The following is a 27,377-nucleotide window of genomic DNA, read 5'->3' on the forward strand; positions in this document are numbered from 1 at the left end:
TCGCAGCCCGATTCGTAACCACTACGCTACCAGAGCTCCTTACATACAGTAGGTTTTGATAAAAATTGGGTAAGGCCATGAATAGACTGGAAAATAGGCTAATTACTAAGTTTTGTGTTTAGTTTCAGAGAAGCCCAGGTAAACTCTCCAAATTCTTTCCTCTAGTTTGATTTTAACAACCTGGAAAGCCAGCAGATTCAGTAAATGTTTCCTTGTCTTGCTTTAGGAAAGTGTGTCCTTGGTAGCGTCTTTGTAATGATTAATGATTAAGTCTTTCTCTCAAAATATATTTTTAGTTATAAGTGGGAGATCTATATGTCTGTGTGCCTGGGAAATGGACCTAGTTCTCTTAGTCCAATTACTTTTTTTAGGAAGATGATGAATAAGTCATTTGAACTAATTTTAAATTTTATTGAGACTTTAGAGTGGATTGAACAGTAATAGCAAGCAAACAGTGTTCTGCAATTATTTCTCAAGTTGATTGCAAGTTCTAATCTACCAGTCGCTCTATAGGAGAAAGATGAGACTTTTTGCTCCAGAAACCCTTTACAGGGTTGCTATGAGTTGGAACTGACTCAGTGGAATATAACCACTAACCATTGTTTTTTTAGCACAGTAGAACCTGTGAATGTTGGAACCTCTGTAAAGCGGAAACCTGTCGGGAGAATTCAAATATTTCCCACTAAATAGAGAGCAATGGAAAAGTGGAGACTGCTCCTTGTCAAAGACAGGAAACTTGTGAGCCCAGAAAAACAAGACAATCCTGTCCTGTCGAGTTCTGACTCCTACAGATTTTACTGTAATTTGAAGTGCCCTGTTTTTAATCTGTAGGGCTCTGAGCATCATTAGATATTTTTGCATCATCTCTAATTTTCCTTTGAGCTATGAGTGAGTTATAAAGGAAGGTTACTCAAACTGGGTCATCAGCCACCAGTGGTGCAATTTGTCCATAGGGAGCACAGTATTTGGAACAGAAGACTGAGGTCTAAGTATGCTTTTCCAGCTCTGCGGGGAAGGGCAGTCTGTTGGTTTATTAGCTCTTAGGTTAAAGTTCCGTGTACTCTTGGAATAATAACCTGTCAAGTGTTCTTTCTTCCCTAGTTTTAGATCTGTTCTGATTATTCACATACTATAAAACCCATGTTACTTAGATTCTGCAAGGAAGAAACCTGATTGACTGCTTTGTTGGTAGTTAGGTGTTAAGTAAGGATTTAAGTGCTCAGGAATTATTTCAACAACCTTAAAAAATAAGTTTATTTCCTTTTCAGTTTTTATTTAATGCTTGAATAGACTAAACATTTACCCCATGGTTTAAAAGTATGAAAAAATACCTACTGCCACCTTGTCTATTCCAACTCAAAATGACCCTATAGGACAGCGTAGATCTACTCCAGAGGGTTGCCAAAACTGTTTATCCTTATGGGAGCAGCCAGCCTCATCTTTCTCCCACCGACGGGCTAGTGGATTTGAAACAGTCAACAGTGCTTAACTCACGGCACCACCAGAGATCCTTCAAAAAGCACCAAGAAAACTAGAACACCTTTCATCTGTTTCATTCTTAGTCTCTTCCCCAAAAAAGAGAAAAATTATTAGCACTTTATATGTTGTTGTTAAGTGCCGTCTAGTCGGTTCCGACCCGACCCTGTACAGGGTTTCCGAGGGTGTAAATCCTTACGGGAGTAGAAAGCCTCATCTTTCTCCCGCGGAGCCGCTGATAGTTTCGAACCGCTGACCTTAAGGTTCGCAGCCCGATTCGTAACCACTATGCTACCAGAGCACCTTATATATGTATTATATAATAATTTTATACATTTAGTCAAAAAGCAATTATGCTTATCCCCTTACCTTCTGTATGCAAAAGGAGCATCAAGGGGGCTTCAAAGAGTTTATGGAAAAGTGGATTGAAAGATAATGGAATTTTTCCATAATCTTTTTTAAGCCCCTAGTGTGGCACTGTAGGATAAGCACTGGACTGTAAACCACAAGGTTTGATGGTTGAAACCCACAGGCTGCTCTCAGAAACCCTATACAGAGTCACTATGACAGCACTTAACAACAACAATGCTTTTTTTATTTACCAATTTCCACAGAAAGCTTTTAATTCTTTATTATAACTAGTATTCTACTATATAAATGTCATAAAATTAGCTGGTCTTCTGGCTAAAACTTCAGATGTTATTTGAGCTTTTCCTTGCAGACAAGTTTTCTGTGAAAATCCTTCTAGATACATCATTTCGCATACATGCAGAATTCACCAGAGAGTAAATTCTTGCTTATTGATTGAACCACATGGTCAGCGCTTCAAACTCACCAGTATTCCTCTGGAACCCTATACAGAGTTGCTATGAGTTAGAATCCACTCAACAGCACTTCACAACAACAAGTTAGGGGAGGCTTATCACAAAGCTTTTAGGTTCTTAAGAATCAATTTAAATTAATGGAATTATGTAGACATGACCAGAATTGTCTTTAATATTTGAATGGGATTATAATTTCAGCAGCACAAAAAACTGTATTTCGTACAGATGTGACAATTTTTTTATCACTCCATGAAACAGAACAATCTTAGTGTAAAGTTTGGTTTCGCATAGCTAGACACTTGGAAACTGACGCTGGTGTGTGGACTGCCCTCTCCTTAAAATTTCAGCTCTCCAGTCATTAGGAAAGCCTTTGAGAAGCATCCTAGTATTTAGACAGCTTAGGTTTTACTGAAGTAGTCAGCTTTCTCTCCCTGGCTTCCCTAGTTATATGAAGCTAGAAGAATTGGGATTGTCACTGAAGCTAAAACAGTCACCAGGGAAATTACAAATGAACAAGAAGATAAGAACTATGAACCTTGCATGGTACAAATGCAGTCAAACTTGGATAGGTGATACTTTTCAAAATGTTTATCTACTTGTTTTTGTTAAGAAACCCTACATAGGGTTTCTGAAGCTGTAAATATTTGTGGGAGCAGAAAGCCACATCTTTCTCCAACAGAATGGCTGATGGGCTTGAACCTTCCACCTTGTGGCTTGAAGTCTGGTGCTTATCCCACAAAGTCATGGGGCTCCCTTATCTATATGTAGATGTATCAAAATAAAGTTATCATCAGATAATACCATCATAATTGAATATATTAAGGTAACGTTTGCTAAATTTACTGCATAAATATTCCTAGTTATGTATTAGATTGCTTCTCCACTTCCCAACATGTATAGGAATGAATGTGTGTGTGCCACATGCACAGTGTAGGGGAATACAGAGACTGTGTTTGAGGCGAAGGCCCTTCACTTTCTTGGCCTCACTTCCATATCTAGGTTACTAGGAGGATCAAAAGAGAGTGAAAGTGAGACAGATGCACTGTCAACAGTAAAACACTGTGTAATTATAAGTATGTGTTATGTGACGGAATTTCTAAGAACATTTCAGGAAATGACAATAAAGCGAAGGAACTTAGGCATTTAGACAAGCTATCAAATATTTAGATTATGTTTCCATTAATACAAGTGTCTCTATGAAAGTTATTTTCCTCTAGGACTTTTAACTTCGTGGCAGTATCAGCATGGTTACTTTCTTCATCTACTGTGGAAATAGTAATTATGGATGAACAACTATTAATAATTACAGCTAATAAAGATAATAGATGAATACCTGCTCCCCTTCTTCTGGTATTTTTCAAACACAATGGATAGGTCCATTATTTTAGAGCTGAGAATTTTCAAATGTACAAATATGAATTGTTTAAGCACATAAAGCAGCAATAGAAAACAAGAGCAATTTTTCAGTTTTGTTTTTCCTTTTTAAGCTTAAAGTATATGTTGACTATATTTTGGCATTGGTTCTTGGAACAGGAATACTGAGATTTCTTTGTTTATTTTCTTGCAAGCATCACTCCAATTGTTTACCTCTCCCTGAAAAATGAGAGAAAATAATTATTAACTGCTTTTAAAGTTGGCTTAGGTCTGTTCCTTGACTCAGAATGTGGATGATACCATAGGGAATGCTTGTGAGAATAATTTTTAAATTCCTTATGTCTTTTTTTCTAATTTAGATTTGTTTTGATTATTTGGCATGTTTATTTTAAGACCTCTAACAGTTTGCTTCCTGTTTTTCTAAGTCTATTTGATATTTAAAGTGACTGAGACATTTTGGTATGGCTCCAAAACTGAACCATTGTTTTGTGTGTTTTATTTTCATCTAAAATACAGTAGTTCCCAGAGTACCATGGGAATGAAAGTGAATCAGCATTTAGCATAGCATTTTAGGTGGGTTTGGAGAAATTAGCATGTGCTTTTAAAACAAAATTTAAGCTGTTACTATTACTTGACAAGGAGCCTTCCCCAGCTCCTCAAATAAAACTGATATTCATTGTCTGTGTTTGATAGAAAATGAGTAGTGTACTCAAATGTATGATGTTCTTAGCAGTGAATTTAAGATAAGGGGCAAATGTGAGTAGATTTTCAATGTCTGTGATGATTTACTACAGATTAGGAAATTACTCACTCTGCAGTATAAATCTTTGTAATGACCAGGCCATCAGCAGGCAAAGGATGAAACATTTACGGAAAATGTACAGGAAGAGGGGAAAGCATTTATTTAAAGTCCAGTCATTTGTTTGGCTTTCAGCATATGTGCTCAATGTGAAGAGTCAGCGTACTGAATGAGAGTCAGTTTCTGTGCCAGTTTAATTGGAAAACTAGGTTCTATGACCTCAACATGATTCCTCACACGGTGCCCATGTTTCTGTACTGCTAAATCTACTTACTTCATGTACACAGTTCTCTGCCCCTCATAATCTCTAAAGTCAGGGCTAAAGCCACTGTTTGTGCTTATGAATGCCCAACATGGAGATACTTGGTTGTTTCCAGTTCTTACTCATATGCTTGCCTTATATAAATAAATAGAGTATAAATTCATTTCTGTGGCTTATGTGGTTGTTTGTGTGCCCATGCAGTGATGATGATAAGAATTCACATCATGTATTACAGTGCCTGTATTAATTTCTTTTGCAGTTGAAAAGGGCAGGCAAAAGAATCCCAGAAGTTTATGCACCCAGACACAGACGTCTCCAGATGTATTGTCCACTGAAAAAACCATTGAACTGGCTCAATATAAAACAAAATGTGAAAACCAAAGTGGACTGATCCTGCAGCTCAAACAGCTTCTATCCTGTGGTAACACCAAGTTTGAAGCGTTAGTTGTTGTGATTCAGCACCTACTATCTGAGGTGAGGCTTCGTAGACTCTAAATTATCTTTTTCACTGAGGATCGGTGGGGAAGGGGACAGAAAGGGGAGGCAGAACAATCTTCATGCTTGGTCTTCTAGTATCTTTAATGATTTGGAAAGATGAGATATAATCTGTCCAAATATACTTTTCTTCAACTCACTTGATATCTGAGCCAGTCTCTAGAAATGTAGAGTGGGAAATTTTCTTAATATTTTCTTCATTTAATACATAGAAAAATGAGATTGCTTATATATGTGAGCCAGTGAACATTTTTGAGGTAACTCCCATTTTTATGTCTGGGGATGCTTCAGAATTTCCACTTACTCCTAAAATAATTTGTGTTGTCACGCAGCCAAAGTAAAACAGGTTTTCTTTGTTTGCTTGCTTTTCTTTGATATTCCACAGAAATGTTAATTTGGGAACTGGTTAATATTCACTGAGAAAAGCAAGTTTATCTGAACATATGCTACTGACATAGCAACAAAACTATAATTATCTGAAAGGAAAACTAGGGTGAGAATATAATTTGAGCTCTTTAGTGTTTCTTAATCACAGTTTTGCAGATAGATGCACATGATATCTGAAAAGACGAAAACAATTAAACATGTCTGACATTCAGGTCAGTTCAAGCAAACCAATCCAAACTCAATGCCACCAAGTCGATTCCAACTCTTAGTGACTGTGTATAGGGTTTCTGAGGCTATAAATCTTTATGGAAGCAGACTGCCTCATCTTTTTTTCTACAGAGCAGCTGGTGAGTTTGAACCACTGCCCTTATAGTCAGCAGTGTAATACCTAACCCACAGCACCACTATTTTATCCACTGTGCTGTAGTTGTCTGTTTTTCAGAGGCAGAACAAGGGTGAATAACTTTACCTTTGAGGAATTCCCAAGCTAATAGTTCAGATCAATAATCTGATGAACATTTTATAGCTCTGGCCAGATGTTTTTTGAGATGAAGTTGGAGACCTTTGCCTAGTGTTTTAGTTGCAGCAGTATACAATATTTTGGTTTCTCTTTAATATGGAAAAGAGCAATTCGAGTTACTTATACAAGGCGAGACTTCAAAATGTTTGTAGAAAAATGGAATACTCTTCTGAAGCCCCCTTGTGTAGCCTACTTAATAGAGATGAATTGAAAACCACATAACATCAAATAGAGCAAATTTTGTTTCTGTTGTAGTCAACCTAAAAACCTCACCTTCAACTCTTTTATCTCCTTTATCTCCCATATCAAATTCATCACTGAGTCCTAGCAATCTCATCCCAGTGTTTCTCCCCTGTGGCTGATTTTTTGCCATTCCTATTAATGCCATCTTTGTTCACACCCTGGATACCTGCTTACTAAAACCAACCAACCCATTGCCAATCAAGTAGACTCCAACTCACAGTGACCCATAATTTGTCTACTAGATTATAATTTCTTAAACAGTCTTCACATTCGTACTCTTTCTCACTTACAGTCCATCCAAACACTGCTATCATATAATCTTTCCAAAGCAGCCTACTCTGCTAATTAAAACCTTCAATGGTTTTTCATTGTTGTGCATGATGGCAGCCACTAGCCTATTGAGGCTATTGAGTACTTGAAATGTGCTGAGTATGACTTGAGATTTCTTAAGGAGTCCTGGTGTGGTGCTATGGGCTAATGCATCAGCTGCAAAGTTGTTTGAACTGCAAGGTCGGTGGTTCCAGCTCACCAGCTACTCCTTGGAAACCCTAACAGGGTCGCTATGGGTCGGAATCCACTCGATGGCACTTACCAACAACAACATAAGTGTAAAATCCACAACAGATTTTTTTGAAGTCTTAACACAGAACTTAAAGATGCATAATAATAAGTGTAATCATAGCTAGCTGGTGACTCTGTAAAATAAGCACTGGTTTGCAAACCACAAGGCTGGAGGTTCAAGTTCATCAGCTTTCCACAGGAGAGAGATGAGGCTTTCTCTACCGCAAAACCTCAGAAACCCTGTATAGGGTTACTATGAGTCGGAATTGACCTGACAGCGCGTAACAACAAATAACAGTTAATTATAAGTTGATATGCTCATATGGATAGTTTGATAAATATAATTAAATATATTATTAAAACTAATTTCATCTTTTTTTTCTTTACCTTTTTAAGTGTGGTTACTAGGAACTTTTAAATTGCATATGTGGCTTACTTCTATTAGGTAGCTCTGGTTTATAACTTGGCATAAAAAGCTGTCAATAATTTGGCTCAAGCCTACCAACAGTTGTGAGACTAGCACAGGACTAGGCAATGTTTTCTTCTGTTAATGTAGGGTAGCCACAAGTCAGAGCTGACTTGAGGGTCACTAAGTAAACATAGGAGTCCTGGTGTGGTACTGTAGGGTAAGCACTAGACTGCTAACCACAGGGTCTGCAGTTCAAACCCACCAGCCACTCCTCAGAAACCCTATATAGGGTTAGCATCCAACTCAGTGGCACTTAACAACAACAACAACAAAGCATAATTTGGTGCAAGTGGCCTTTCTAACCCTACTGTGTTCACTGTCTGTATGCTCATGCTATATATTAGGGAGGTGGGGGAGAGGGAAGTAGCTCTAATGGTGCAGTAGTTACAGTGCTCTATGCCTAACTGAATGGTTGGTGGTTCAAGTTTACCAGCCAGTCCACAGGAGAAACATGAGGCAATCTGCTTTCATAAATATCTGCTGTTAAGTGCCATCAAGTCGGTTCCAACTCACAGCGACCCTTAATAGGGTTTCCAAGGAGTGCTGGTGGATTTGAACCACTGACCTTGTGATTCAAGCCAACTTTGAAGTCCATTGCTTATCTACAGTACCACACCAGGACTCTGTAAATATTTACAGCCAGGGAAATCCAATAGGGCAATTCTACTCTGTCCTATAGAGTTGCTGAGTCAGAACTGACTCGGTGGCAGTGGGTTTGAAGGCTGGGGAAAGAGCGAATTATTATTTGTTGAGTATTTACTGAGTACACCAGATAGTCTAAACTGCTTAATTAAATCCATACCAAAATGAGCTGTAATTTACAAATCATAAAATTGAGGCATACAGCTATTAAGTCACTGTCTTGTCATCTGAAGACCGGCAAAAGGAGAACCAGGACTTAAACCCCAGTCTAGAGTACTATGAATTTAAAATATCCCATAAACTACCTATACTTTTCACCCTTTGTTCAAGTGCTGTAAGTGTTGGGCCACTGCCCTTCTCTATAATTTCTGCATGTTCAGGTCTGTCTTATCGTAACATCACATCATTACCGGCATTTAGTTTACATAGATTCATTATACAACCAACCAAATGGAAATGCAGAAGACACAGAGCAGGTAGCTCTGCCTTCCACCCTCCTCAGTGAGCAAAGGCCTCCAAGGGGATGTGAGATGCAAGACTGGTGTTCCTTCTAGTGCATTCTCAGTCCTCAGATACCTCAGTGGCATGCACATTATGTGTGATTTTAATGTTTAAAGCCACTTTTTTCACCACACAACCTTCCCCTTGGAGATAAGTCAAGTATTTGTCAGGGTGCTCAGTTGGAGAAAGAGCAGATCCAACATTAGAGATAAAAACCCACTAGGTTGGATATACTGAGAGATGCTATATCCGTTTACCCATGGCAAACCTCTTAATGAATTTCAGGGATGATTTTCCTGTTTGTGAATTTCATCAAAATTTAGGTCCTAACACCTATGTAATAGTGACTAAATTTCTTAAAATTACAGCTCACACACCCACACACCTTGCTTTTTCCTTCTTTCGTTTTTTAATGAAGGTATTCTCAGGCCTCCTACCTGTTATCTCCACCATGTGGATTCTAGGTACTTCTGTACTTCTTTTGCACTTTCCACCTTATATAATAGATGTCCATTTAGCACTTGTTTTGACTTTTTAAGACAGGAAGCTCATTGAGAATCGGATCCTGAGTATAGTTGTATGAAACCACCCCAGCACCTAAGACAGGGTCTTATACATAATATACAAAGTGTACACCTGTTTTGTTTTGTTTTTTCTTCTCCTTCTTTATAATCAGTCAGCAAATATTTACTGATTGTCAAAAGGTTATGGGGCACTGCTATAAAACAGTTGGAAAGGAAAGACATAACTAGAATAAAAGTCAAACAATTAAAAGAAAATTCTCTTAACCCTTTGTTTCTCACAAACGCAACTCACTACAGAAGTATTATATGGTTAACTATATATATATATATATATATTTTTTTTTTAACTATTTTGCAGCATTAGCTTATAGGTAAAAATATCGATTGGTTCTAGGGAATCTTGGAACTACCAGCGTTTGTTGCAGATCTGAGGATTACAACTTTCACACTGTAGTGGCAGATATCTTTGATTATTTGGCAGAAGTTAATGTCTCTTAAATCTCGAAATGATTACCACACTTTCTGTTTCTCAGTGAACACTCTCTGATTGTTAGCCTTAGTTTATCTTTGTAGAGTTGTACAGTATCTTCACAGACAGCCAAAGTGAAGGACAATGTTGATGGTGGTTGTTAATAAGTGCTGTTAATTCACTTCTGATTCATAAGAACCCTGTATAGGGTTTCCAAGGAGTGGCTGGTGGGTTTGAAACACTGACCTGGCAGTTAGCAGTCCAGTGCTTATCCTATAACTCCATGCCAGGACTCCATATCGATGGTAGTAATCCCAATATCTTCATAAAGGGAATAATCCTAGCTAAACCTCAGTAGGACTGAGGTCAGTCTTCTTAACCTCTGCCTAAAATTCACAGCACCTCCAATTCTTTTTTTAAAATTATTATTATTATTTGTTTGTAAACGGAGTCTAACCTACTGTAGCACCTAAACAGAGGTGATTTTTGAATGACACTAGCAATCTACTAAAAGTAAAACTGTCACACATCAAAAGCAGTGGACACACTATGCACATTCATTGTGCTCCATTGGTGATGTAAGATAGATGTCACACCAAATACCATCTGATGTGACTATTTTCTGCAAAATCCCCAGGCTCATTGATGGGACAACAGCCAGCATCTAAGTGCTTCTGTCCTAGGGACTCCTAATTAAATTATAGTGAGTCTGGGGTTTTTTTTTTTTTTCCCCTTGGAGCATTTCATTTGTTTAATGCATGAGCATGAAAGCATTTTTCTATCCATATTCCCACCTCCCTCTTTTTTTCCTCCTCTATGTGTGGAATTTCACTTATCATAATATGAAGAAAAATTAAATAAACTTATCCAGACTATAAAGTTTATTTATCATCTAAGACAGAAACATTGATGAAGAAGAAGCTGAATTATAAGAAACAGTAAATCAGTACCTAATTGACACAATGTATTTTATCATCCACAAGTAAAAGGCTGCCAAAAGAACCAATAGATCTGTTTTGGAAGAAGTGCAGCCAGAGTGCTCCTTGGAGGCCAAGATGGCCAAACTTCGTCTCTCCTACTTCAGACATATTGTCAGGAAGGACCAGTCACTGGATAAGGATATTGTGTTTGGTAAGGTGGAGAGTCAGAGAAAAAGAGGAGGACCCCCAACGAGACGGATTGGCCAAGTGGCAGCATCAATGTACTCAAGTGTGGCAACAGTAGTGAGGTTGGCCCAGAATTGCGCAGTGTTTTGTTCTGTTGTGCATAAGGTTGCTGTGGGTCGGTACTGACTCAATGGCACCTAACAACAACAACAACAATGTGGAAGGATAAGCTGCAGGGATTGTGAAGCAGGAACCAACATTTAGTATGCATCTATTAATAGTACGTGCATCATGGGTCACATTTGACGCTCATAAATCTCCTTTTGGGTTAAGCATTATTCCTAGTCTATCAATGAGAAACCTGAGAAATTTTGTCGCATGACTGGAGTCACATAGCTAGTAAGCAGTGGATAGAACTGTCCTCCAAAGTGTTTGCTACTGAAATCCTTCATTTTTCCATCATCCTGTGCTGCATCCCCTCAGCTAGAGATCACCAAAGAAATGGGCCTGGGATGTTAGCTCTCTGTAAGCCCCAGACGCCTTTGAAGACTGGAATTCTTAAATCTCCTTCTGATTTTTCACAACATCTGGAATGATGTTTGGTTGGTTGCTACTAGTAATAACTTCCAAACAATTCAAAATGATAAATGTCTATTCATGGCATCTGGGGAGGACGGAGAGGTGGACATTTAGCCTTCCCAGAAGTTTTATATAGCAAGTCAGGTAAAGATGACTAGGCATTCCATAAAGGGTGACATTGACAAGATTGTGGAGATGGGATGTGAATGGCAAGTGTGACTTGGACAGAGGGATGTTGGGATTCTAAACAGGAGCTGAATGATTGAGGTCCATGGAACTCAAGGGAAGTTTATTTTTTATGCACTCAATGGGAGATTTTTTGAGCAAGGGAGTTTATACATATTAAAAAAAAAAAAAAATCAGTTGCAATTCAGTCAATTCCAACTCAAGGTGACCCGTATGCTTCATAGGGATTCCAGTGGCTGATTTTCTTGGAAATTAATCAACAAGACTTTTTTTCCAAGCCATTTCTGGGTGGACTCAAACCAACAACCTTTAGTGTGAGCTGAGTATGTCAACAGTTTTCTCTACCCAAGGAATCCATTATTAATATTATTATTTCTATCAGGTGGTGTATTGTTGTTAAGTACCATTGAGTCAGTTTTAATTCATAGCAACCCTGTATGGGGTTTCCAGGGAGCAGCTGGTGGGTTTGAACCACCGACCTTATGGTTAACATTCCAGTGCTCATTAACAGAGCCACACCAGGACTCTCTCAGGTGATGCAGAGGAATGCTTCTCCAGTCTAGGAATGGGTTGGTGAAGAGCAGACTAGCGGGGGGCTGGCACTAATAGATAAAGTGCAGAGGATTAGAGATACCTTCTGAATGAAGGGCAGCCTGACTCTAGTACAATTCAGGTTTCCCAGTTACAGTAATGGACAGAGGTGAGACGTTCCATGGCTTCTGAGACACTGATTGAAGACATGAAGGTTGAATGCAGTGGAGTTGAGGGAAATGTTCACATGGGTACTAAAATTTCTTGTCCCCAAAATCTCTTTAATAAGAAGAAATATCACCCAGAATATGTATGTTTGGCATAGAAGGTGACAGTTTCTACAAGACTGCTCTTCAAAATTAAGCCACCTTAATTTTTAAGTCTTCCCTTTAGTTTCCTTTTTAACTTTTTTTGGCCGGCTCTTATTTCTGTTAGCAATTTGGCTACTATGGTGGTGATGGTTGTTAAGTGCCATCAAGTCATTTCCAATTCAGCAACGCTGTATAGGGTTTCCAAGAAGCGACTGGTGGGTTTGAACCACTGACCTTGCGGTTTGCAGTCCAGTGTTGATTCTACAGTGCCACAACAGGTCTCTTGGCTACTAGTTAGAAGAGTGAATTTCAGACAAGTTCACATAGAATGTGTTGCAGGGTAATGTAGGTTCATGTTCATGTTCATGACTTAGTTAAACCTAGATTACTAAACAAACACAAAGGCTTACATTTATGAGACTAATATAATAAGCATATGCGTATGTGCATGTTTCATTTGTTTTTCATTTTTTTCCCCCATTTTTATTTTGGTTGATTTTCCTTTCACCTTTCTCTATTAAAAAACCAGTTATTTGCTAATTTTCAAAACTTGGACACACACACTGACTTGTGATTTCAGAACAACTTAATACTGCATTTTAAAAGTCAAGCATTTAGAATATAATCAAGGCTACAATGTACTCAATAAAATATATTAGTCTTTCTTAGCTGATTATGTGGCAGCATAGACAATTACAGTTAACTTCCTTAGCTCTGTTGTGAAAGAGGAAAAAATTCAGTCAAATTTATTATAAAAACTTCAAATCTCAAATTAGCATTACAAACACCCCCCTAACACCAATGGACAGTGTTGAATAAACATCCAAATTGTGAGTGGTACACCACTCATTTTCTAATATTTAAATTCCAAATCAAAACAATTCACACTTTTATTGCTGTTCACCTAGTTCATAACCCCATATAGGATACAGGTTTTGGAAAACAGGTTTCCTTTTTCTGTTAGTAAGAGTGAGTGATCATCTAGTGACCTCAATTAGAGAGACGAATAAAAAGACTCACAAATCTAAAAATAACTCCACTCTCCATGAAGAAGTCAGTTTTTTCCTTCCACTCTACCAGCTGATACTTAAGTAAGTGGCAATCGATCAGTCTAATGTCTTGCTCTCATTTTCATAAATGAAGGGCTGTGGCTTTAAGTGATCTCCGGCTGCTTTTGCCAAAGGCAGAAGCTGCAGTATCAGCTTCTGTGGGAGAGAGGAATCTGAGGCTTACTGTAACCTGCAGGACCAGGACGTGAAGTAAGGCTAACCGAGGGCCAATGGCGTTCTTCCTGGTAGAGCTTTGAATGTAGACAGACCCGGCTGGTGGGTGGTGTGGCCACCTGTGCACTTCTCCGACAGTGCAGGGGGGCGGGGAGTTGGAGACAGAAGCTGGAAAATGGGCTGCTCCGGCAGCAAAATGTGCCTCTATTCTCCATGTGCAGCAACAAGGGTAATGAGTATTTGTTTATAGTGCTTTTCTGGAAGGATGTCAGGGACTCAGGCAGAGGTTGTCTGGAATTAGGGGGGAAATGCTGTGAATGACAAACAACCCTTGCCTGTAAAGAGTGTGGGCCTCATGATGTCTGCAACCCGGTGATCAGGATGCAGCTGAAGCTTCATCGCTGGTGATCCTAGGGAGGGCACTTCCAATGAGCTTCCAAGAGTCTGTGTTCTCCTTAGTTATGCCTGGGTGCTGGACAATCTTCCTTCTAAGGAACTATGTGTAATGCTTGTATCTGTAAAAGTGTGTGTGCCTCTGGGGTTGCTGTGTGTCGCTGGTAACTTGAAAGTTGTTCTTTATTGCAAGGTTGTTAACTGTGTTTTTAATACTGAAACAACTGCCTACTTGATTTTTCTAAAACCTGTTGAGAACTATAGCTGATCTAAAACGGATTCATTCTTAGAAAATAGCATGTAACTGATTTAAAACAATTTGTTTTTTTCTTTAAAGGATGACTTGTGTTTTGTGCCACTGTTTCATAACAAACTTCTAGTCCTTCTTTTTTTTTAGAAGTAAAAAATTTAGGCTTGACCCTGTAACAAAACTTTTTTATTTGTGCCTATAGGACAAAGTACATATTAGCATATGTTTAGAACATTAAATATTTATCTTGAGCTGATTAGGCCTTTATTGCCCTTAGAGGAGGAGAATGCATCACATCTTAAGTACAGTATGCTTTAGCTGAAGCTTCCATGGGTCAGCAGGGAACTGTTGACTCAGAGTAAATATTTTGAAATGGACCATTCAGTGCCTCAAAGGAAAGTTTCACCAGGACCTGGGACAATACAGATTTTTTAAACACTTATTTTCCTTAACAACTAAAGGGATATCTGTGTTTTGTAACAACACAAACTGTTAGCTTGAATGATTCATATCTTGGCTTCTCAATTCTGGGTCTGGTTTTCCTAGTGATAACAAATGTATGCCTTACTACAGAGGACCCTCTTGTAAACATTAGTAACTTGATGTGTGTTTTCCGCAGAGGGAGGAAGCACTGAAACAACACAAAACCCTATCTCAAGAACTTGTTAACCTCCGGGGAGAGCTAGGTAAGAGCTCTTTTTTGTTTTTAAATTTCATGTGAAGAGGGGGAAACTGGAAATTTGGTTTTCTTAATTCTGCATTGTGTCTGGAGTTGTGTGCTGGCAGTTGTTAGTTCTCCCACTCTAGTATCTGTGCAAACACTTACTAACAACATTTCTTTAGACTCTTGGCAGCTTGACCTCAAGTTCACAGAATTCCTGGCAGTGATCTGACTAAGCCTAGCAGAGCTTCTGCAGGAAGCCTGTCTCTGATGACCAAAACATTTCTCTTTTTAAAGAGAGGGACAGGATGATGCTTGGGATTGTGTGGATTCCTGCTAAATAATGCCATTCTATTATTATTATTTTTAATATAATCACTTTTTATATTAAAGTATTGGGGGGAGTGGAATTCCTTCTGTAATCACAGTAGCTACATTACACTTCCTTGAGGTGGTTTGTTAGTAGTTTAAAGGGTACAGTGCACTAGGGACAGCTTGTTAGGAACATTCTCTTTGCTAGTCTGATAATCTGGATGGTGAATAACAACCCAGCTGCACAGGGAGGCATGTGCCTTCCATGACTGTGGTCCTGCCACCCAGTGATGCTGTGCCCAACCTGGACTCTGTTTTAATTCTTTAGTTTATGTCTGAGGGAAGGATCATCAAGGGTGGAAAGAAAGCAATACTGCCTTTTTTACTTCAACTGTCATGTTAAAGTCATCCCTTCTGCCCTGAACACTTCAACCCCTACTTTAGAAACAGCTTCCTCATTTATCTTCAGCCATGTCTGAATTCTTTGGCCTTTGCAGTTTTCTGTATACACTGACTATCTCCACTTGAAAAAGAAGTATGTACAGAAAGTTCATGGAAAAATTTAATTATCTTTCAGTTCTGTATTTCCACACACTTTTGAAGCCCCCTTGTAAGTAAATAAATAATGAACAGATAATAGCTAGAGAAGCAAATTGTGTTCATCTAGTTCTAGGAGAAACTGCCCGTTTTTGTTTTTACAGAGCCAGAGTTTACATTGCCAGTCTGTGAAAGTTCTTAATTTTTCCCCAGGACAAAGATCAGAGGGCAGTGAGCATGAAGTCCATACTCTCTGAATTCCTTTCTCTCTCTCTTTCCACCTCTCAATGGGAGGCCAAGCTCTTAGTTAACACTCTGGATTCTTAATACCCAGCCAAGCATCAGTCATTTTTTCCCCCTGGCCTTATTTTGGGTTATGAAAATGAAGGAATCTTATTATAAAGTAATTTTTAAACAGATGAAGTTTCAGGACCCCAAAAAGTTGAGCATTCTGGTGAAACAATCCAAGTAAACCACAGCTGACAGGCAGCCAGCTCCTAGAGACTTTCAAGGCTTTATGCCTTGGTATTTAACTGCAGCTCTTTTGATTACTTACCCAAATGACCAACTTAATTTGCTTTTGTGTATATCTTAGATAATGTAATGGATATAAAGTTAGACGATCAGGAAGGAAGCTTTTTGTGTGTGTGTCTTAGAGTTCATTATGGACCAAGTGGAGGTAGAGATGAGCTTGCCTCAGGGTTCACATTTCAACCTCTCCCAAGACAAGGCAGAAACTTGAACAGGAACACTGGTTTTCATTCACTCTGCTTGAATGGGGAATCCTCTTTTCAGCTTTCAGTGGACAGCAGCGTTAGGCAATTTAGATTGGGGCTCAGGTACTCAGCATCTGCAGTTAGTCACATGACCTGAGAGGAAATAACTGTAACAGTTTGTACCCACTCTTACCCTTCTGCCTGTGATAAGATACGTGTACCTGGGTGTCCTTTTTCTGCTGCTGTCAGAGAGTCAGGATGACCTGTCCATTGTAATGTCTTCACCCAAGGCTAGCCTCTTAGGGAATGTGTCCTTTCTGCTCTTAGATCAGGCCAAGATGGCTCAAGTAGCACTATAAGGCATCTTGGGAAGGGAGGGAAGAGAAGCTTTTAAACTTGTTATGATGAAAGTGCAGCAACAAAAATGTGTTTTAGCATGAGCTAAAATGAAGGGAAAAGGCTTATATTACTCAGTTTTAAAACTAAAGCATTAGAGCAAAGGGGTTACCAGTGTGTTCCCAGACAATCCAAGTTCAAATCCTTGGTAGCTGGGTAACCTCAGACAAGCTGCTTTGTAACTCTTGTGTCCAATTCCATTCTGGATAAAATATCAGCAGGATATGCTCTACCTCAAGAGTGAGTGGTTGTGAGCATTCATGACTTAGTGCTAAAGGTCTAGCCCAGTGGATGGCTGCAACTTAATAGCATCAAGTGTTGGTGTTGGTGTTGGTGTTAAAAGTGCTGTTGAATTGGTTCTGACTCATAGCAACCCTATATAGGGTTTCCAAGGAGCAGCTGGTGAGTTTGAACCACTGACCTTGCAGTCCAGTGCTTATCCTACAGCCCCACACCAGCACCAAGTGTTAACACTGTTAAATAAAATGTGTCAAGCTGGGTGCAGTTTCACAGCTGTATAGTAGGTACATTTACCGTTTTGTGAGGATATAGACTATACTGGGGATGACTTACCATTAAACTAAATATTACTAGAAATTCCTTTAAACTTGCTGAAGTTTTTTGTTTTGTGTTTTCTCTTCAGTGAGTGAGAGGTGTGATCAGTCTTCTTCTGACACTGTAGAACATTGTAGTATGTGGTGTCAGTAATCTAGGTTTTTGGTCACCCATTCCTAGTTACGTAACTTCTTTAGAACAATTTGCTCACTGTTGGTAGGGGTTATATCTTTAGCTGGGTTCTTATGGAGCTTGGGTAATCTGATGCTTATAAAGTAACTAGAACATTCCTTGCAGGTAACTCCAAGAGCTGCATGATCACCATCATCAGAATAGCAATCCTTTTGCTCTGGAAAAAAAAGGGGGGGAGGGGCAGTCCATTGGTATTCTCCCACTGGTAAATTTTTCTTTCTTTATTTTCTCCATGATAATTAGAATCAATTTCCCAAACTACTGAGAACCCACAGAATAAATGACAACTCAGAAGCACTGAAACTCGAGCTAAGCCTACCCTTGTGACCTTCAGAATCTAATTCACCTCCAGTCTCTCCACCCAACCCCCATTAACTGGCTTTCTCATTGACATCTCACTTGTATTTGATGTGCGCCTTCTACTTGCAAGATAAGCTAATCTACTTCAAATACAACCTGCATCATTCTGCACCAGCCACATCCCCTTCCTGAAATGACTTTCCATTCTCTTCTACAAAGCTCTTTAGAAATCCTTTTTCTTAGACTCCTTAAAGCAAAGCCCGGAAAGTCCTCTCACTGGGTGATCTCTTGATGCTTTATATTGATATATTTATTCTATCCTGTCTTTCCTGTTGGCTTCAGGTATCAAACTCCTTAATTGTAGACTCTTTCTGTCTTCCCCTGATAAAATGAAATGATAATAAAGTACTTTGAATTTTCATGGGTAAATAAATATTTCATGGGCATTGGAGGTTCTAAAATTCCTCTTTACTTAAGAACAATGTATAAAATTAAGTAATTTTGAAGTGAGAATAGCCCATAATCATGCCTTGACATAACTTTATATTTGCATATTCTCTTGTCTTTGTTTATATGACTATATACAATTTGTAATGTATTTTACTAAGGTGTAATTTTATATACAGTGCAATGTTTATCACCCCATCAGTTTTGACAAATGCAAACATTCATGTAAACGACCCCCTTACCAAGATTTAGAGCATTACTTTTGCCTCAGAAAATTCCCTCATGCCGCTCCCTAGTGGGTTCCTTCTCCCCCAGAAGCAAACACTGATCTTATTTTTCCTACCATGGATTAGTTTGGTCTTCTCTGAAATTTTATGTAAATGGAACATATTGTTGTTGTTGTTGTTAAGTGCTGTCAAGTTGGTTCCGACCCATAGCGACCCTGTACAGGGTTTCCGAGGGTGTAAATCTTTACGAGAGTAGAAAGCCTCATCTTTCTCCTGCGGAGCGGCTGGTAGTTTCGAACCGCTGACCTTAAGGTTCACAGCCCAATTCGTAACCACTACGCTACCAGAGCTCCTTAAATGGAAACATATAGTATGTTTTTTTGTGTCTGACTTCTTTCACACAGTATAATGCTTTAGAGATTCATTCATGTTATTCTGTGGGTATGTTCTGATCTTTTAAAATTAGCCTGTCCAAGTTTTCCATATTGGTTCCTAGCCTTCGTTATGATCATTTTAATGATTGTGGGGAAATCCACTAAGTGAATGCACCATTACTTGACTTATTCCCTAAATAATGTATGACAGCAAGGATTTCCTCATCAGATCTTACCTCACCTATCCCATGGTTTCAACTACTGTCTTATACGATGGTGATTCACAGATTGATTTTTCTAGTTCTCTCATTCACAAACTTCAGGTGAGGAGCTACCCCCAGGTGAGGCGGTCCAGTGTAATGAGACATGCCTGGCCCTCTACTTCCTGAACACTCTGCTGTGCCTCCTCATTCAAGTCTAGTCCTCATAGTGTGTTCATCAGCTTCAGTCATGGTTTTATTCACTTACCACCTAAACTCACAACTAAAGTCATACTCCTTTTTCTCTGTCTTCCACATGTTTATCAGCCTGCACTCTAAGTGAGCTCTCAGATCCATATCTCCATACCACCCTGGCTGCTGCTGTTCATAATTTATCAGACTAAACTGACCCCACAGTTCACCTTCTCTTCTCTCCCATCAGCCAGCACTGTGCTTAACTTATATTATGCTTGACAATCCCGGTTAATCTGCAGGTCAGTTCAATTGAATGGTCCAAATCTACAGAAGCCATTTTGTTTTCTGAGAAAGAGAGTGAATGTATAATGCTAAGTCTTTCTAACGGCAATCTAAATAAAAGCTGGTGTGATTGAGTGCTATCCTTGTGATCATTTGGAGCTCTTACTACTTTTGGGGAATCATAGTTTGTCATCATCTAAATTAGTGAAGGACAAAGGTATATTTCAGAATTACTTTTTAACGAAAATCAACATCCAAATCAATTATTTTTCATACAACCATTTTGTTTTTATTTCATAAAGAAGTATGATTTTTATACTTCTCTAAAACCCCCTGACACTCCCATCATCTTTATGGAAAAGCCTAGTTGAGTTTGCCCTCTGTCTATAAAAATTATGAGATGGGTCTGGTTGTTAACAGTTTTTGATTACCCACTCATTCCTAACAGAAATCTTTAGCTGTAAGCCTATGGGTTTGCATTTTAAAAAAAAAGAAAGAAAGAAAAGAAATTGAGGATCAGAAATGAAGAAACTTCCCTAAGTCAAATATCTGGAGAGTAAAAAATTTGGATAAGAACCCCAGGGTGCCAAGACTACAAAGTTCTTTTAGTCACTGAAAAGGGAAACTTCATGACACTATTTGAAAAGTTAGAAAATAATTTGAAATAAACAATAATTTTCATTGATAACTACTTTGAGTATCTTTTTCTTCTGATCAGGAGTTGAAGAAGTATTCTTCAAGTATATTGTATTATTATTTAAGGATCACTGGTGGTAACAATGTTAAAGTGCTCAGCTGCTAACAAAAACCCGGTGGTGGTTGGAACCCATCAGCAGCTCCGCAGGAGGAAGATGTGACCTTCTTCTGTAAAGGTTACAGCCTTGGAAAACTTATGGGACAGTTCCACTCTGTCCTTCAGAGCCACTGTGAGTCAAAATCAACTCAGTGGCAGTCGATTCAGTGAGTTTCATTTGTTTTTTTAATGATTATCTACTCCCCTATGCATCTCAATGTAAAGAAAACAAAAATCCTCATCACTGGACAAATAAACAACATTCTTATCAACGGAGAAAAGATTGAAGTTGTCAAGGACGTCATTTCTTCTTGGATCAACTATCAACACTCATGAAAGCAGCAGTCAAGAAATCAAAGGACGTATTGAACTAGGCAAATCAGCTGCACAAGATCTTTTTAAAGTGTTGAAGAGCAAAGATGTCAGCTTGAAGACTAAGGTGCACCTAACCTAAGCCATGGTATTTTCAATCACCTCATATGCATGTGAAAGTTGGACAGCGAATAAGGAAGACCGTAGAAGAATTGATGCTTTTAAGTTATGGAGTTGGAGGAGGATATTGAAAGTGCCATGGGCTGCCAAAAGAACCAATAGATCTGTTTTGGAAAAAGTGCAGCCAGAGTGCTCCTTGGAGGCCAAGATGGCCAAATTCGTCTCTCATACTTTGGACATATTATAAGGAGGGACCAGTCGCTGGAGAAGGATATCGTGTGTGGTAAGGTAGAAGGTCAGAGAAAAAGAGGAAGACCCCCAATGAGATGGATTGGCCAAGTGGCAGCATCGATGAACTCAAGCATGGCCACAATAGTGAGGTTGGCCCAGGAACGGGCAGTGTTTCATTCTGCTGTGCATAAGGTCACTGTGGGTCGGTACTGACTCGATGGCACCTATCAACAACAACTCCCCTGTGTAGGGTTGCTATCAGTCGGAACCGACTCCACGGCACTTGACAACAACAACTTAATTGTTTCACTCTTCTAGTCGTGTCTATAGATTTGGTATAACAAGGCTGTATCTATAAAGTTTATTTAAAGAATCTTTACAGCTAAGTCACATTTGCGTTTCAGAATTACAGAAAGTAATTTTTCAAGTGAGTCTTAATGAATTATCTGTTAATATAATGAAAACCAGCTCTACATCTAAACAAAGTTAAACTTTTTGTTGTGGAGTCGTTTCCTACTCATAGTAACCCTGTTGATTTGAATCACCTTTTTTAAAATATTTATACTTTTGATGGGAAACATGGTTTCTTTATAAAGTGTAGGTCATTGTTTTCCAGAAGCAGTACAACATATTGTCAGTTATTCAGCCATACTTTCAGCTCTGATCCACTTTCATTCCTAAACGATGTTTTCATTTGTATATGGAATGTTGGCCGCTTTGATAAAGGGAGCATCTGGTTTGCAGCATTTAGTTAGCCAGGGAATAAGTTGAGAAACAGCAGAGCCTTTTCAGACTTTTACTCAAGGGTGGGAGGGAAAGTGTTGGCAGGGAAAAGCTCCAGGCTCACTGGAGGCCCAGCTGGCACCTATGTACAAAAGTCAGCTGAGTGGGCCACATGATCAGTTGTGGCCCATGTGAATCACATATATCAGCAGTAATCAGTACTTGGTGGTTGGGTAGGGAGATCACTTTTACCTGCCTTACCTTGCAGCCTCTTTCAGCTGAACTTCTACAAGAGAATCAAGCTCTAATGTCCCGAGGCCTCCATTGTATAGGAATATATGTTATGACTCTTTTTTTTTTCATGCATCTCAAATTGAGAAAATAGCCACTAAAATCATTTTCTGTGTTTTATAATGGGTTGAAAAAAAGTAGAGTTCTAGACTCAGTTCTGCTTCTTCAGTTATTTCAGTAAAGTAAGATTTATTATAATTTATTAACTCAGAACATTTCATGATATGAAATAATAAATGTTTAGAAAGTACAAAGTCAATATTAAAAGTGAATAATAAAGGGGTATTATTATGAGAGAATTGATTTGGTAGCACAGGCATCTTGTGAGAGTAAATTCCTAATAAGTTGTGTTAGCAGAGGGCATTTAAACAGCTTTGTGTCAATTTATTGACGTAATTCCTAAGAGCAGTCTGAAAGCCATTTGTGATGAATTTTGAAATGTAGAAAAATGCCCTTGTTTACCACATATTTGCAAACTTCTTGGCCATGTGAAGTAACAACGCCTTTTGGGAAGGGATGTTATCAAAATTTTGAATTATGAAAGGTTCATTCCACAGCTAGTCTGTGAAGACTTGCCCTAGGAGGTATAGCAGTAATTTTTTTTACTTAGCTGTAGCCTCACAAATTGTATGGTTAACATTGCAGCTGGTATTTATTCCTACTTTACATATGAAGATACGGAGACCAGAGGTTGGGCATGCCTATTGTCAAGGATTCTAGGTCTCTACCCTTTTGTAATTCATATGTAGACTGTTGTTGCCTTTCCACACACACACACACAAAGACATGTTTTTCTTTCCCTTCATTATTTTTTCAACTGCCTTCTCTGTCTCCCAAGTTAACACATGTCTACCATTTATTTTCAAAATATGGTTTATTGGTTACCTTGTTCAGTTATATTTCTATCTTCAATTTTAAAATACATCAGAGCCCAGTTTAAGAGAGTAACTAGCATAGGCTTTTATCCTGGAAATATGGGTCATGATAGAACTTTCCTTTATAGAGTAATAGGAAATAATCACACTACCATAGTAGTGTACAAAGAAAACAAAAATCCTCACAAATGGACTGACCAATGACATCATGATAAATGGAGAAAAGGCTGAAGTTGTCAAAGACTTCATTTTGCTTGGATCCTCAATCAACACTCATGGAAGCAGTAGTCAAGAAATCAAACGACGTACTGCTTCAGGCAAATCTGCTGCACAAGGTCTCTTGGAAGTGTTAGAGAGCAAAGATGTCAATTTCAGGATTAAAGAGCATTTGACCCAAGCCTTGGTATTTTCAACAGCTTCATATGCATGGGAAAGTTGGACAGTGAATAAGGAAGACGGTAGAAGAATTGATGCGTTTGAGTCATGGTGTTCGAGAAGAATATTGAAAGTACCATTTTGTTGTTAAGTGTTGTCAAGTCAGCTCTGACTCATAGCGACCCTGCATAGGCTTTCCCAGGAGTGGCTGGTGAGTTTGAACCACCAACCTTATCCAGTGCTTATCCTACAGTGCCACATCAGGACTGCCAGGAAAACATATCCAGAGGCATCACAGAAGAAAGGCCTGCTGTTGGCTTCTGTAAAGGTTACAGCAAGAAAACCCTATGGAGCTCACTTTTACTCTGTAACACACAGTGTTGCCATGAGCTGAGATAAACTCTATGAGAACATTCTGGATTTTGGTTTATGGAAGAAGAGAGTGACACCATCCCATTCATAGTTTTGGAGGTGAGGTACTAGAGAAGTCAGATGAAAAAGTTATGTTTGTCCCCAGATGTATTTTGCACTGGATACCATGAGAGAAATGAGTGAAGGTGCACGTCAAGACACTAGATGTCTAACTTCCTAGGAGGCCAAGGAGAGACACAGAACAGGCAAACAGAGCTCTACTTCCTGTCACAATTTTTCATTTGATGTTATGAAAATTTGACCTGTCATGTGACCCTACCTCTCCAGTTTCATCTTTTCTTTATGTTTCATATCAGAATTAGATAAATCTGATAGGAAGATTCTGGTACATATAGTGGCAAGAATAATGGTAATTTTAGGTGGATGTATGCTACACCCAGTCTTTTATGTGGCATATATATTTACTTTCTTTGAATACTAGCCAACCATTTGCTTCTTTTTAACTGTTACATTCTTTTATGGAGTCTCAAGCATGTTTTTGAGCAGTCTTCAAACACATTTGAATCAGTGTGGACTCTTGGCAGGCCAAAAGTATTAACAATAACTAGTATTGATTGAGCACATTAACTGTGGTCAAGCATTGGACCGGGTACTTACATGCTTTATCTTATTTAACCCTATAGTTGTTGTTAAGTGCTGTCGAGTGGATTCCGACCCACAGAGACCCTGTGTAGAGTTTCCAAGGAGTGGCTGGTGAGCTTGAACCAGTGACCTTGCAGTCCAGCACATTAACCAACTGTGCCTCACCAGGATTCCTAACCCAATAGGGAAGGCACTAATGTCTCCATTTAAGAAATGAGAAAGTGTAGGTCTAGAAAACATACATTCTGGCTGAAATTAGCATGTAAATAGCGTGACTAAGATTTGAGCCTCACTATGCTGATTCCATTCTGTTAAGATATTTATTTATGTTCTTGAAAACTAACATATTTTTTGTCTCAAAGTGAAACATGCTACACAGATATAAAAGTTAAGAAATTTCATCATTTCATAAGAATATAAACAATTTGGGAGCATGGCTGTGTAATGTGTTTCTCTGTAAACAGTGCGTTTATTACCCACTAAAGGGAAAGTGTCATTATGAGATGGAACTAATTCAAGTCTGACTTTCCCTCTTGAACGAGCCCACAGAGGACTAATTAGGTAATGATTCCACTTCTGCTCCTTGGGGATAACTAGTCAAGGACCTGGGATAAATCCAGCTGTACTTCTCAGAGACTATATTTGACAGAGATATTAGGCTTTATCTAGGTGTCATCCAAATAATTATTTGAAAGGCAGAATTTTAAGCATTTTACCATTTGTTCTGAATTGTTTTCCTTGCTCATTTATTCTTGTTTTAAACTGCCAAGGATTGTTTTTCCTTTTCTGTGCTGTCTTTGGGCTACAGTTCTTCTCAGGAGTAGTTCATTCCACAGCACGAATATTGCTTTATAATTTTTTTTTTTTAATGGCCTTACATTTTAGGCCATTTACGGGTGAATATCAAAGACCACAGCCTCAGTATGTGTTGCACTTAATTATAAAGAAAACAAAAATCCTCACCACTGGACCAATAAATAACATCCTGATAAATGGAGAAAAGATTGAAGTTGTGAAAGACTTCATTTTGCTTGGATCCATCATCAACACTGATGGATGCGGCAGTCAATAAATGGTGTATTGCATTTGCAAATTTGCTGGGTGCAAGACTTCTTTAAAGTGTTCAGGAGCAAAGATGTCAGTTTCAGGACTAAAGTGAACCTGACCCAAGCCGTGGTATTTTCAGTAACTTCATATGCGTGTGAAAGTTGAACAATGATTAAGGAAGACCATAGGAGAATTGATGCATTTGAGTTATGGTGTTGGAGAAGAATATTAAAGATAGCATGGGCTGCCAGAAGAACAAACAAGTCTGTGTTGGAAGAAGTACAACCAGAATGCTCCCTAGAAACCAAGATGGCCAGTCTTCTTGTCTCATACATTGGGCATACTATCAGGAGGGACCAGTCTCTGGAAACGGATATTATGCTTGGTATAGTGGAGAGACAGCAAAATAGAGGGAGACCCCAATGAGATGGACTGGCACAGTAGCCACAGTGGACCAAGTGTAGCAGCAATTGTAAGGATGGTGCAGGACCAGGCGATGTTTCATTCTATTGTACATAGAGTTGCTATGTGTCAGAAACAAATCAATGGCACTTAACAACAACATTTTAAGGATAATCTCATAAATGAGCTGGGTTCCTCTTTTAATCTTGAAACTGTACTTCTTGTTTTAAAGTCAAGAGATAGCAGTTTACAAATATGTATTTTCAATAGTTATAAACAAACAGATTTTCCAGAGTTAGTGCCTTTTGATGCCCTCAAGTAAGCATCAATTAATGTAATGATGAAAACTAGAACAAGGAACTAGTTTGAGTTTATAGTGTGGTTTTTGTATCTTTGTAATAACTTTTTGAAAGCAGTTGCATCTAATACTGTGGGAAAACTCTTTGCTTATTCCAAATTCTGAGAGATTTTATGTTTGGCTTTGGCTTCTTGAGGAAAAAAAAAAAAATCAGTTTCTGCTGAGTTTATTGCGTCAGAGAACTATATAGAGTTTTCAAGGGCTGTGTGATGTTTTGGAAGCAGATTTCATTCGAGGCACTTCTGGGTGAATTCAAACCATCAGCTTTTCAGTCCTTAGTTGAGCACTATTTGGGCTACCTTTTGGCTTGTTGGATGTCTTAATAATCTCCTGAAAATGAGTGGAATTCTGGTGAAAAAGTAAGGAAGAGGCTTGACTGAGAACAGGAGTAGGAGCAAACACATGTGACATTATAAATCTCTCCCAAAGTCTATTAAGTACAAGGAAAAGTATATGACAACACCATAGAGATGCTTCACACAGTGTTTGTATGTGTGTGTGTGTGGCCTAGGTGATGGTGAACATTCTGAGAACCCTGGATGCAGTGTTTACATGTATGTCCTTTTAACAGTATTTCATAAACCACTGTGCCAAATATTTTCTCAGGAACCTAGGCCAATTGGTTCAATGTAAGGTAATTTGTGTGAGTGATCATTGCAGCCCAGCTGTTCTCCACCCAGCACTCCCTGCCCCGTAAACAGAGCATAGGTCTGTGCACAGCTGCAGGCTGATGTCAGTTTGGGACTTGGACTGCAACTGGGGCTACTGTAATAACAGCAGGAAGCCACCCGCTCCCTCCCTCCCTCCCTCACCTGACCTGTTTTCTTCTGTTCCCCTTTTCATCCCCTCCTCTTTGTCCTCTGTTCACCTAGGCTGACTGACCTAAACATGATGTGGGATTCATTCGTTTGTTTTTTAAATAGAGGAAACAACCCTGTCGAGTTGCTAATGTGAGAGGATATCCACATATCCTCTTGGATGCACCATAATTACTTTATTCAGTCTGAAAGTAGTTTGATTATAAGCAGATATATTAAAATTATTGTTGTTGTTGTTAAGTGCCATCAACTCAGTTCTCATAGAGGCCCTGTATAGGGTTTTCAAGGAGCAGCTATTGAGTTTGAACCACCAACCTTGCAGTTTAGTGCATTATATTTCCATAGTGCCACCCCAGGACTCCTTAAAATTAGGCAGATGTTGACTTCTACATGAAAGCTCTTATAGACCAAAATATGAAATGAGTTTGTTACTAAGTAATTGAATTTACTTAAAAATTTCTCTGACTTGAACTTTCAGATGGGCTTTTGTAGTTAGGTG

At 38.8% G+C, this 27,377-nt stretch overlaps 1 protein-coding gene across 4 annotated transcripts in view; it reads left to right on the forward strand.

The window, feature by feature from the left end:
- MTUS1 (microtubule associated tumor suppressor 1) overlaps positions 1 to 27,377 on the forward strand; it is a 158,889-nt gene that overhangs the window by 119,111 nt on the left and 12,401 nt on the right. For all 4 annotated transcript variants that reach the window (XM_006834461.1, XM_006834462.1, XM_006834463.1 and 1 more), the window contains 2 exons: positions 4,995 to 5,209; positions 14,745 to 14,811. In XM_006834461.1, coding sequence (XP_006834524.1) covers positions 4,995 to 5,209; positions 14,745 to 14,811 — 282 coding nt within the window. The remainder of the gene's footprint in view (positions 1 to 4,994; positions 5,210 to 14,744; positions 14,812 to 27,377) is intronic.

Source organism: Chrysochloris asiatica, unplaced genomic scaffold, assembly GCF_000296735.1.
Source record: "Chrysochloris asiatica unplaced genomic scaffold, ChrAsi1.0 scaffold00011, whole genome shotgun sequence".
Classification (NCBI taxonomy): domain Eukaryota; kingdom Metazoa; phylum Chordata; class Mammalia; order Afrosoricida; family Chrysochloridae; genus Chrysochloris; species Chrysochloris asiatica.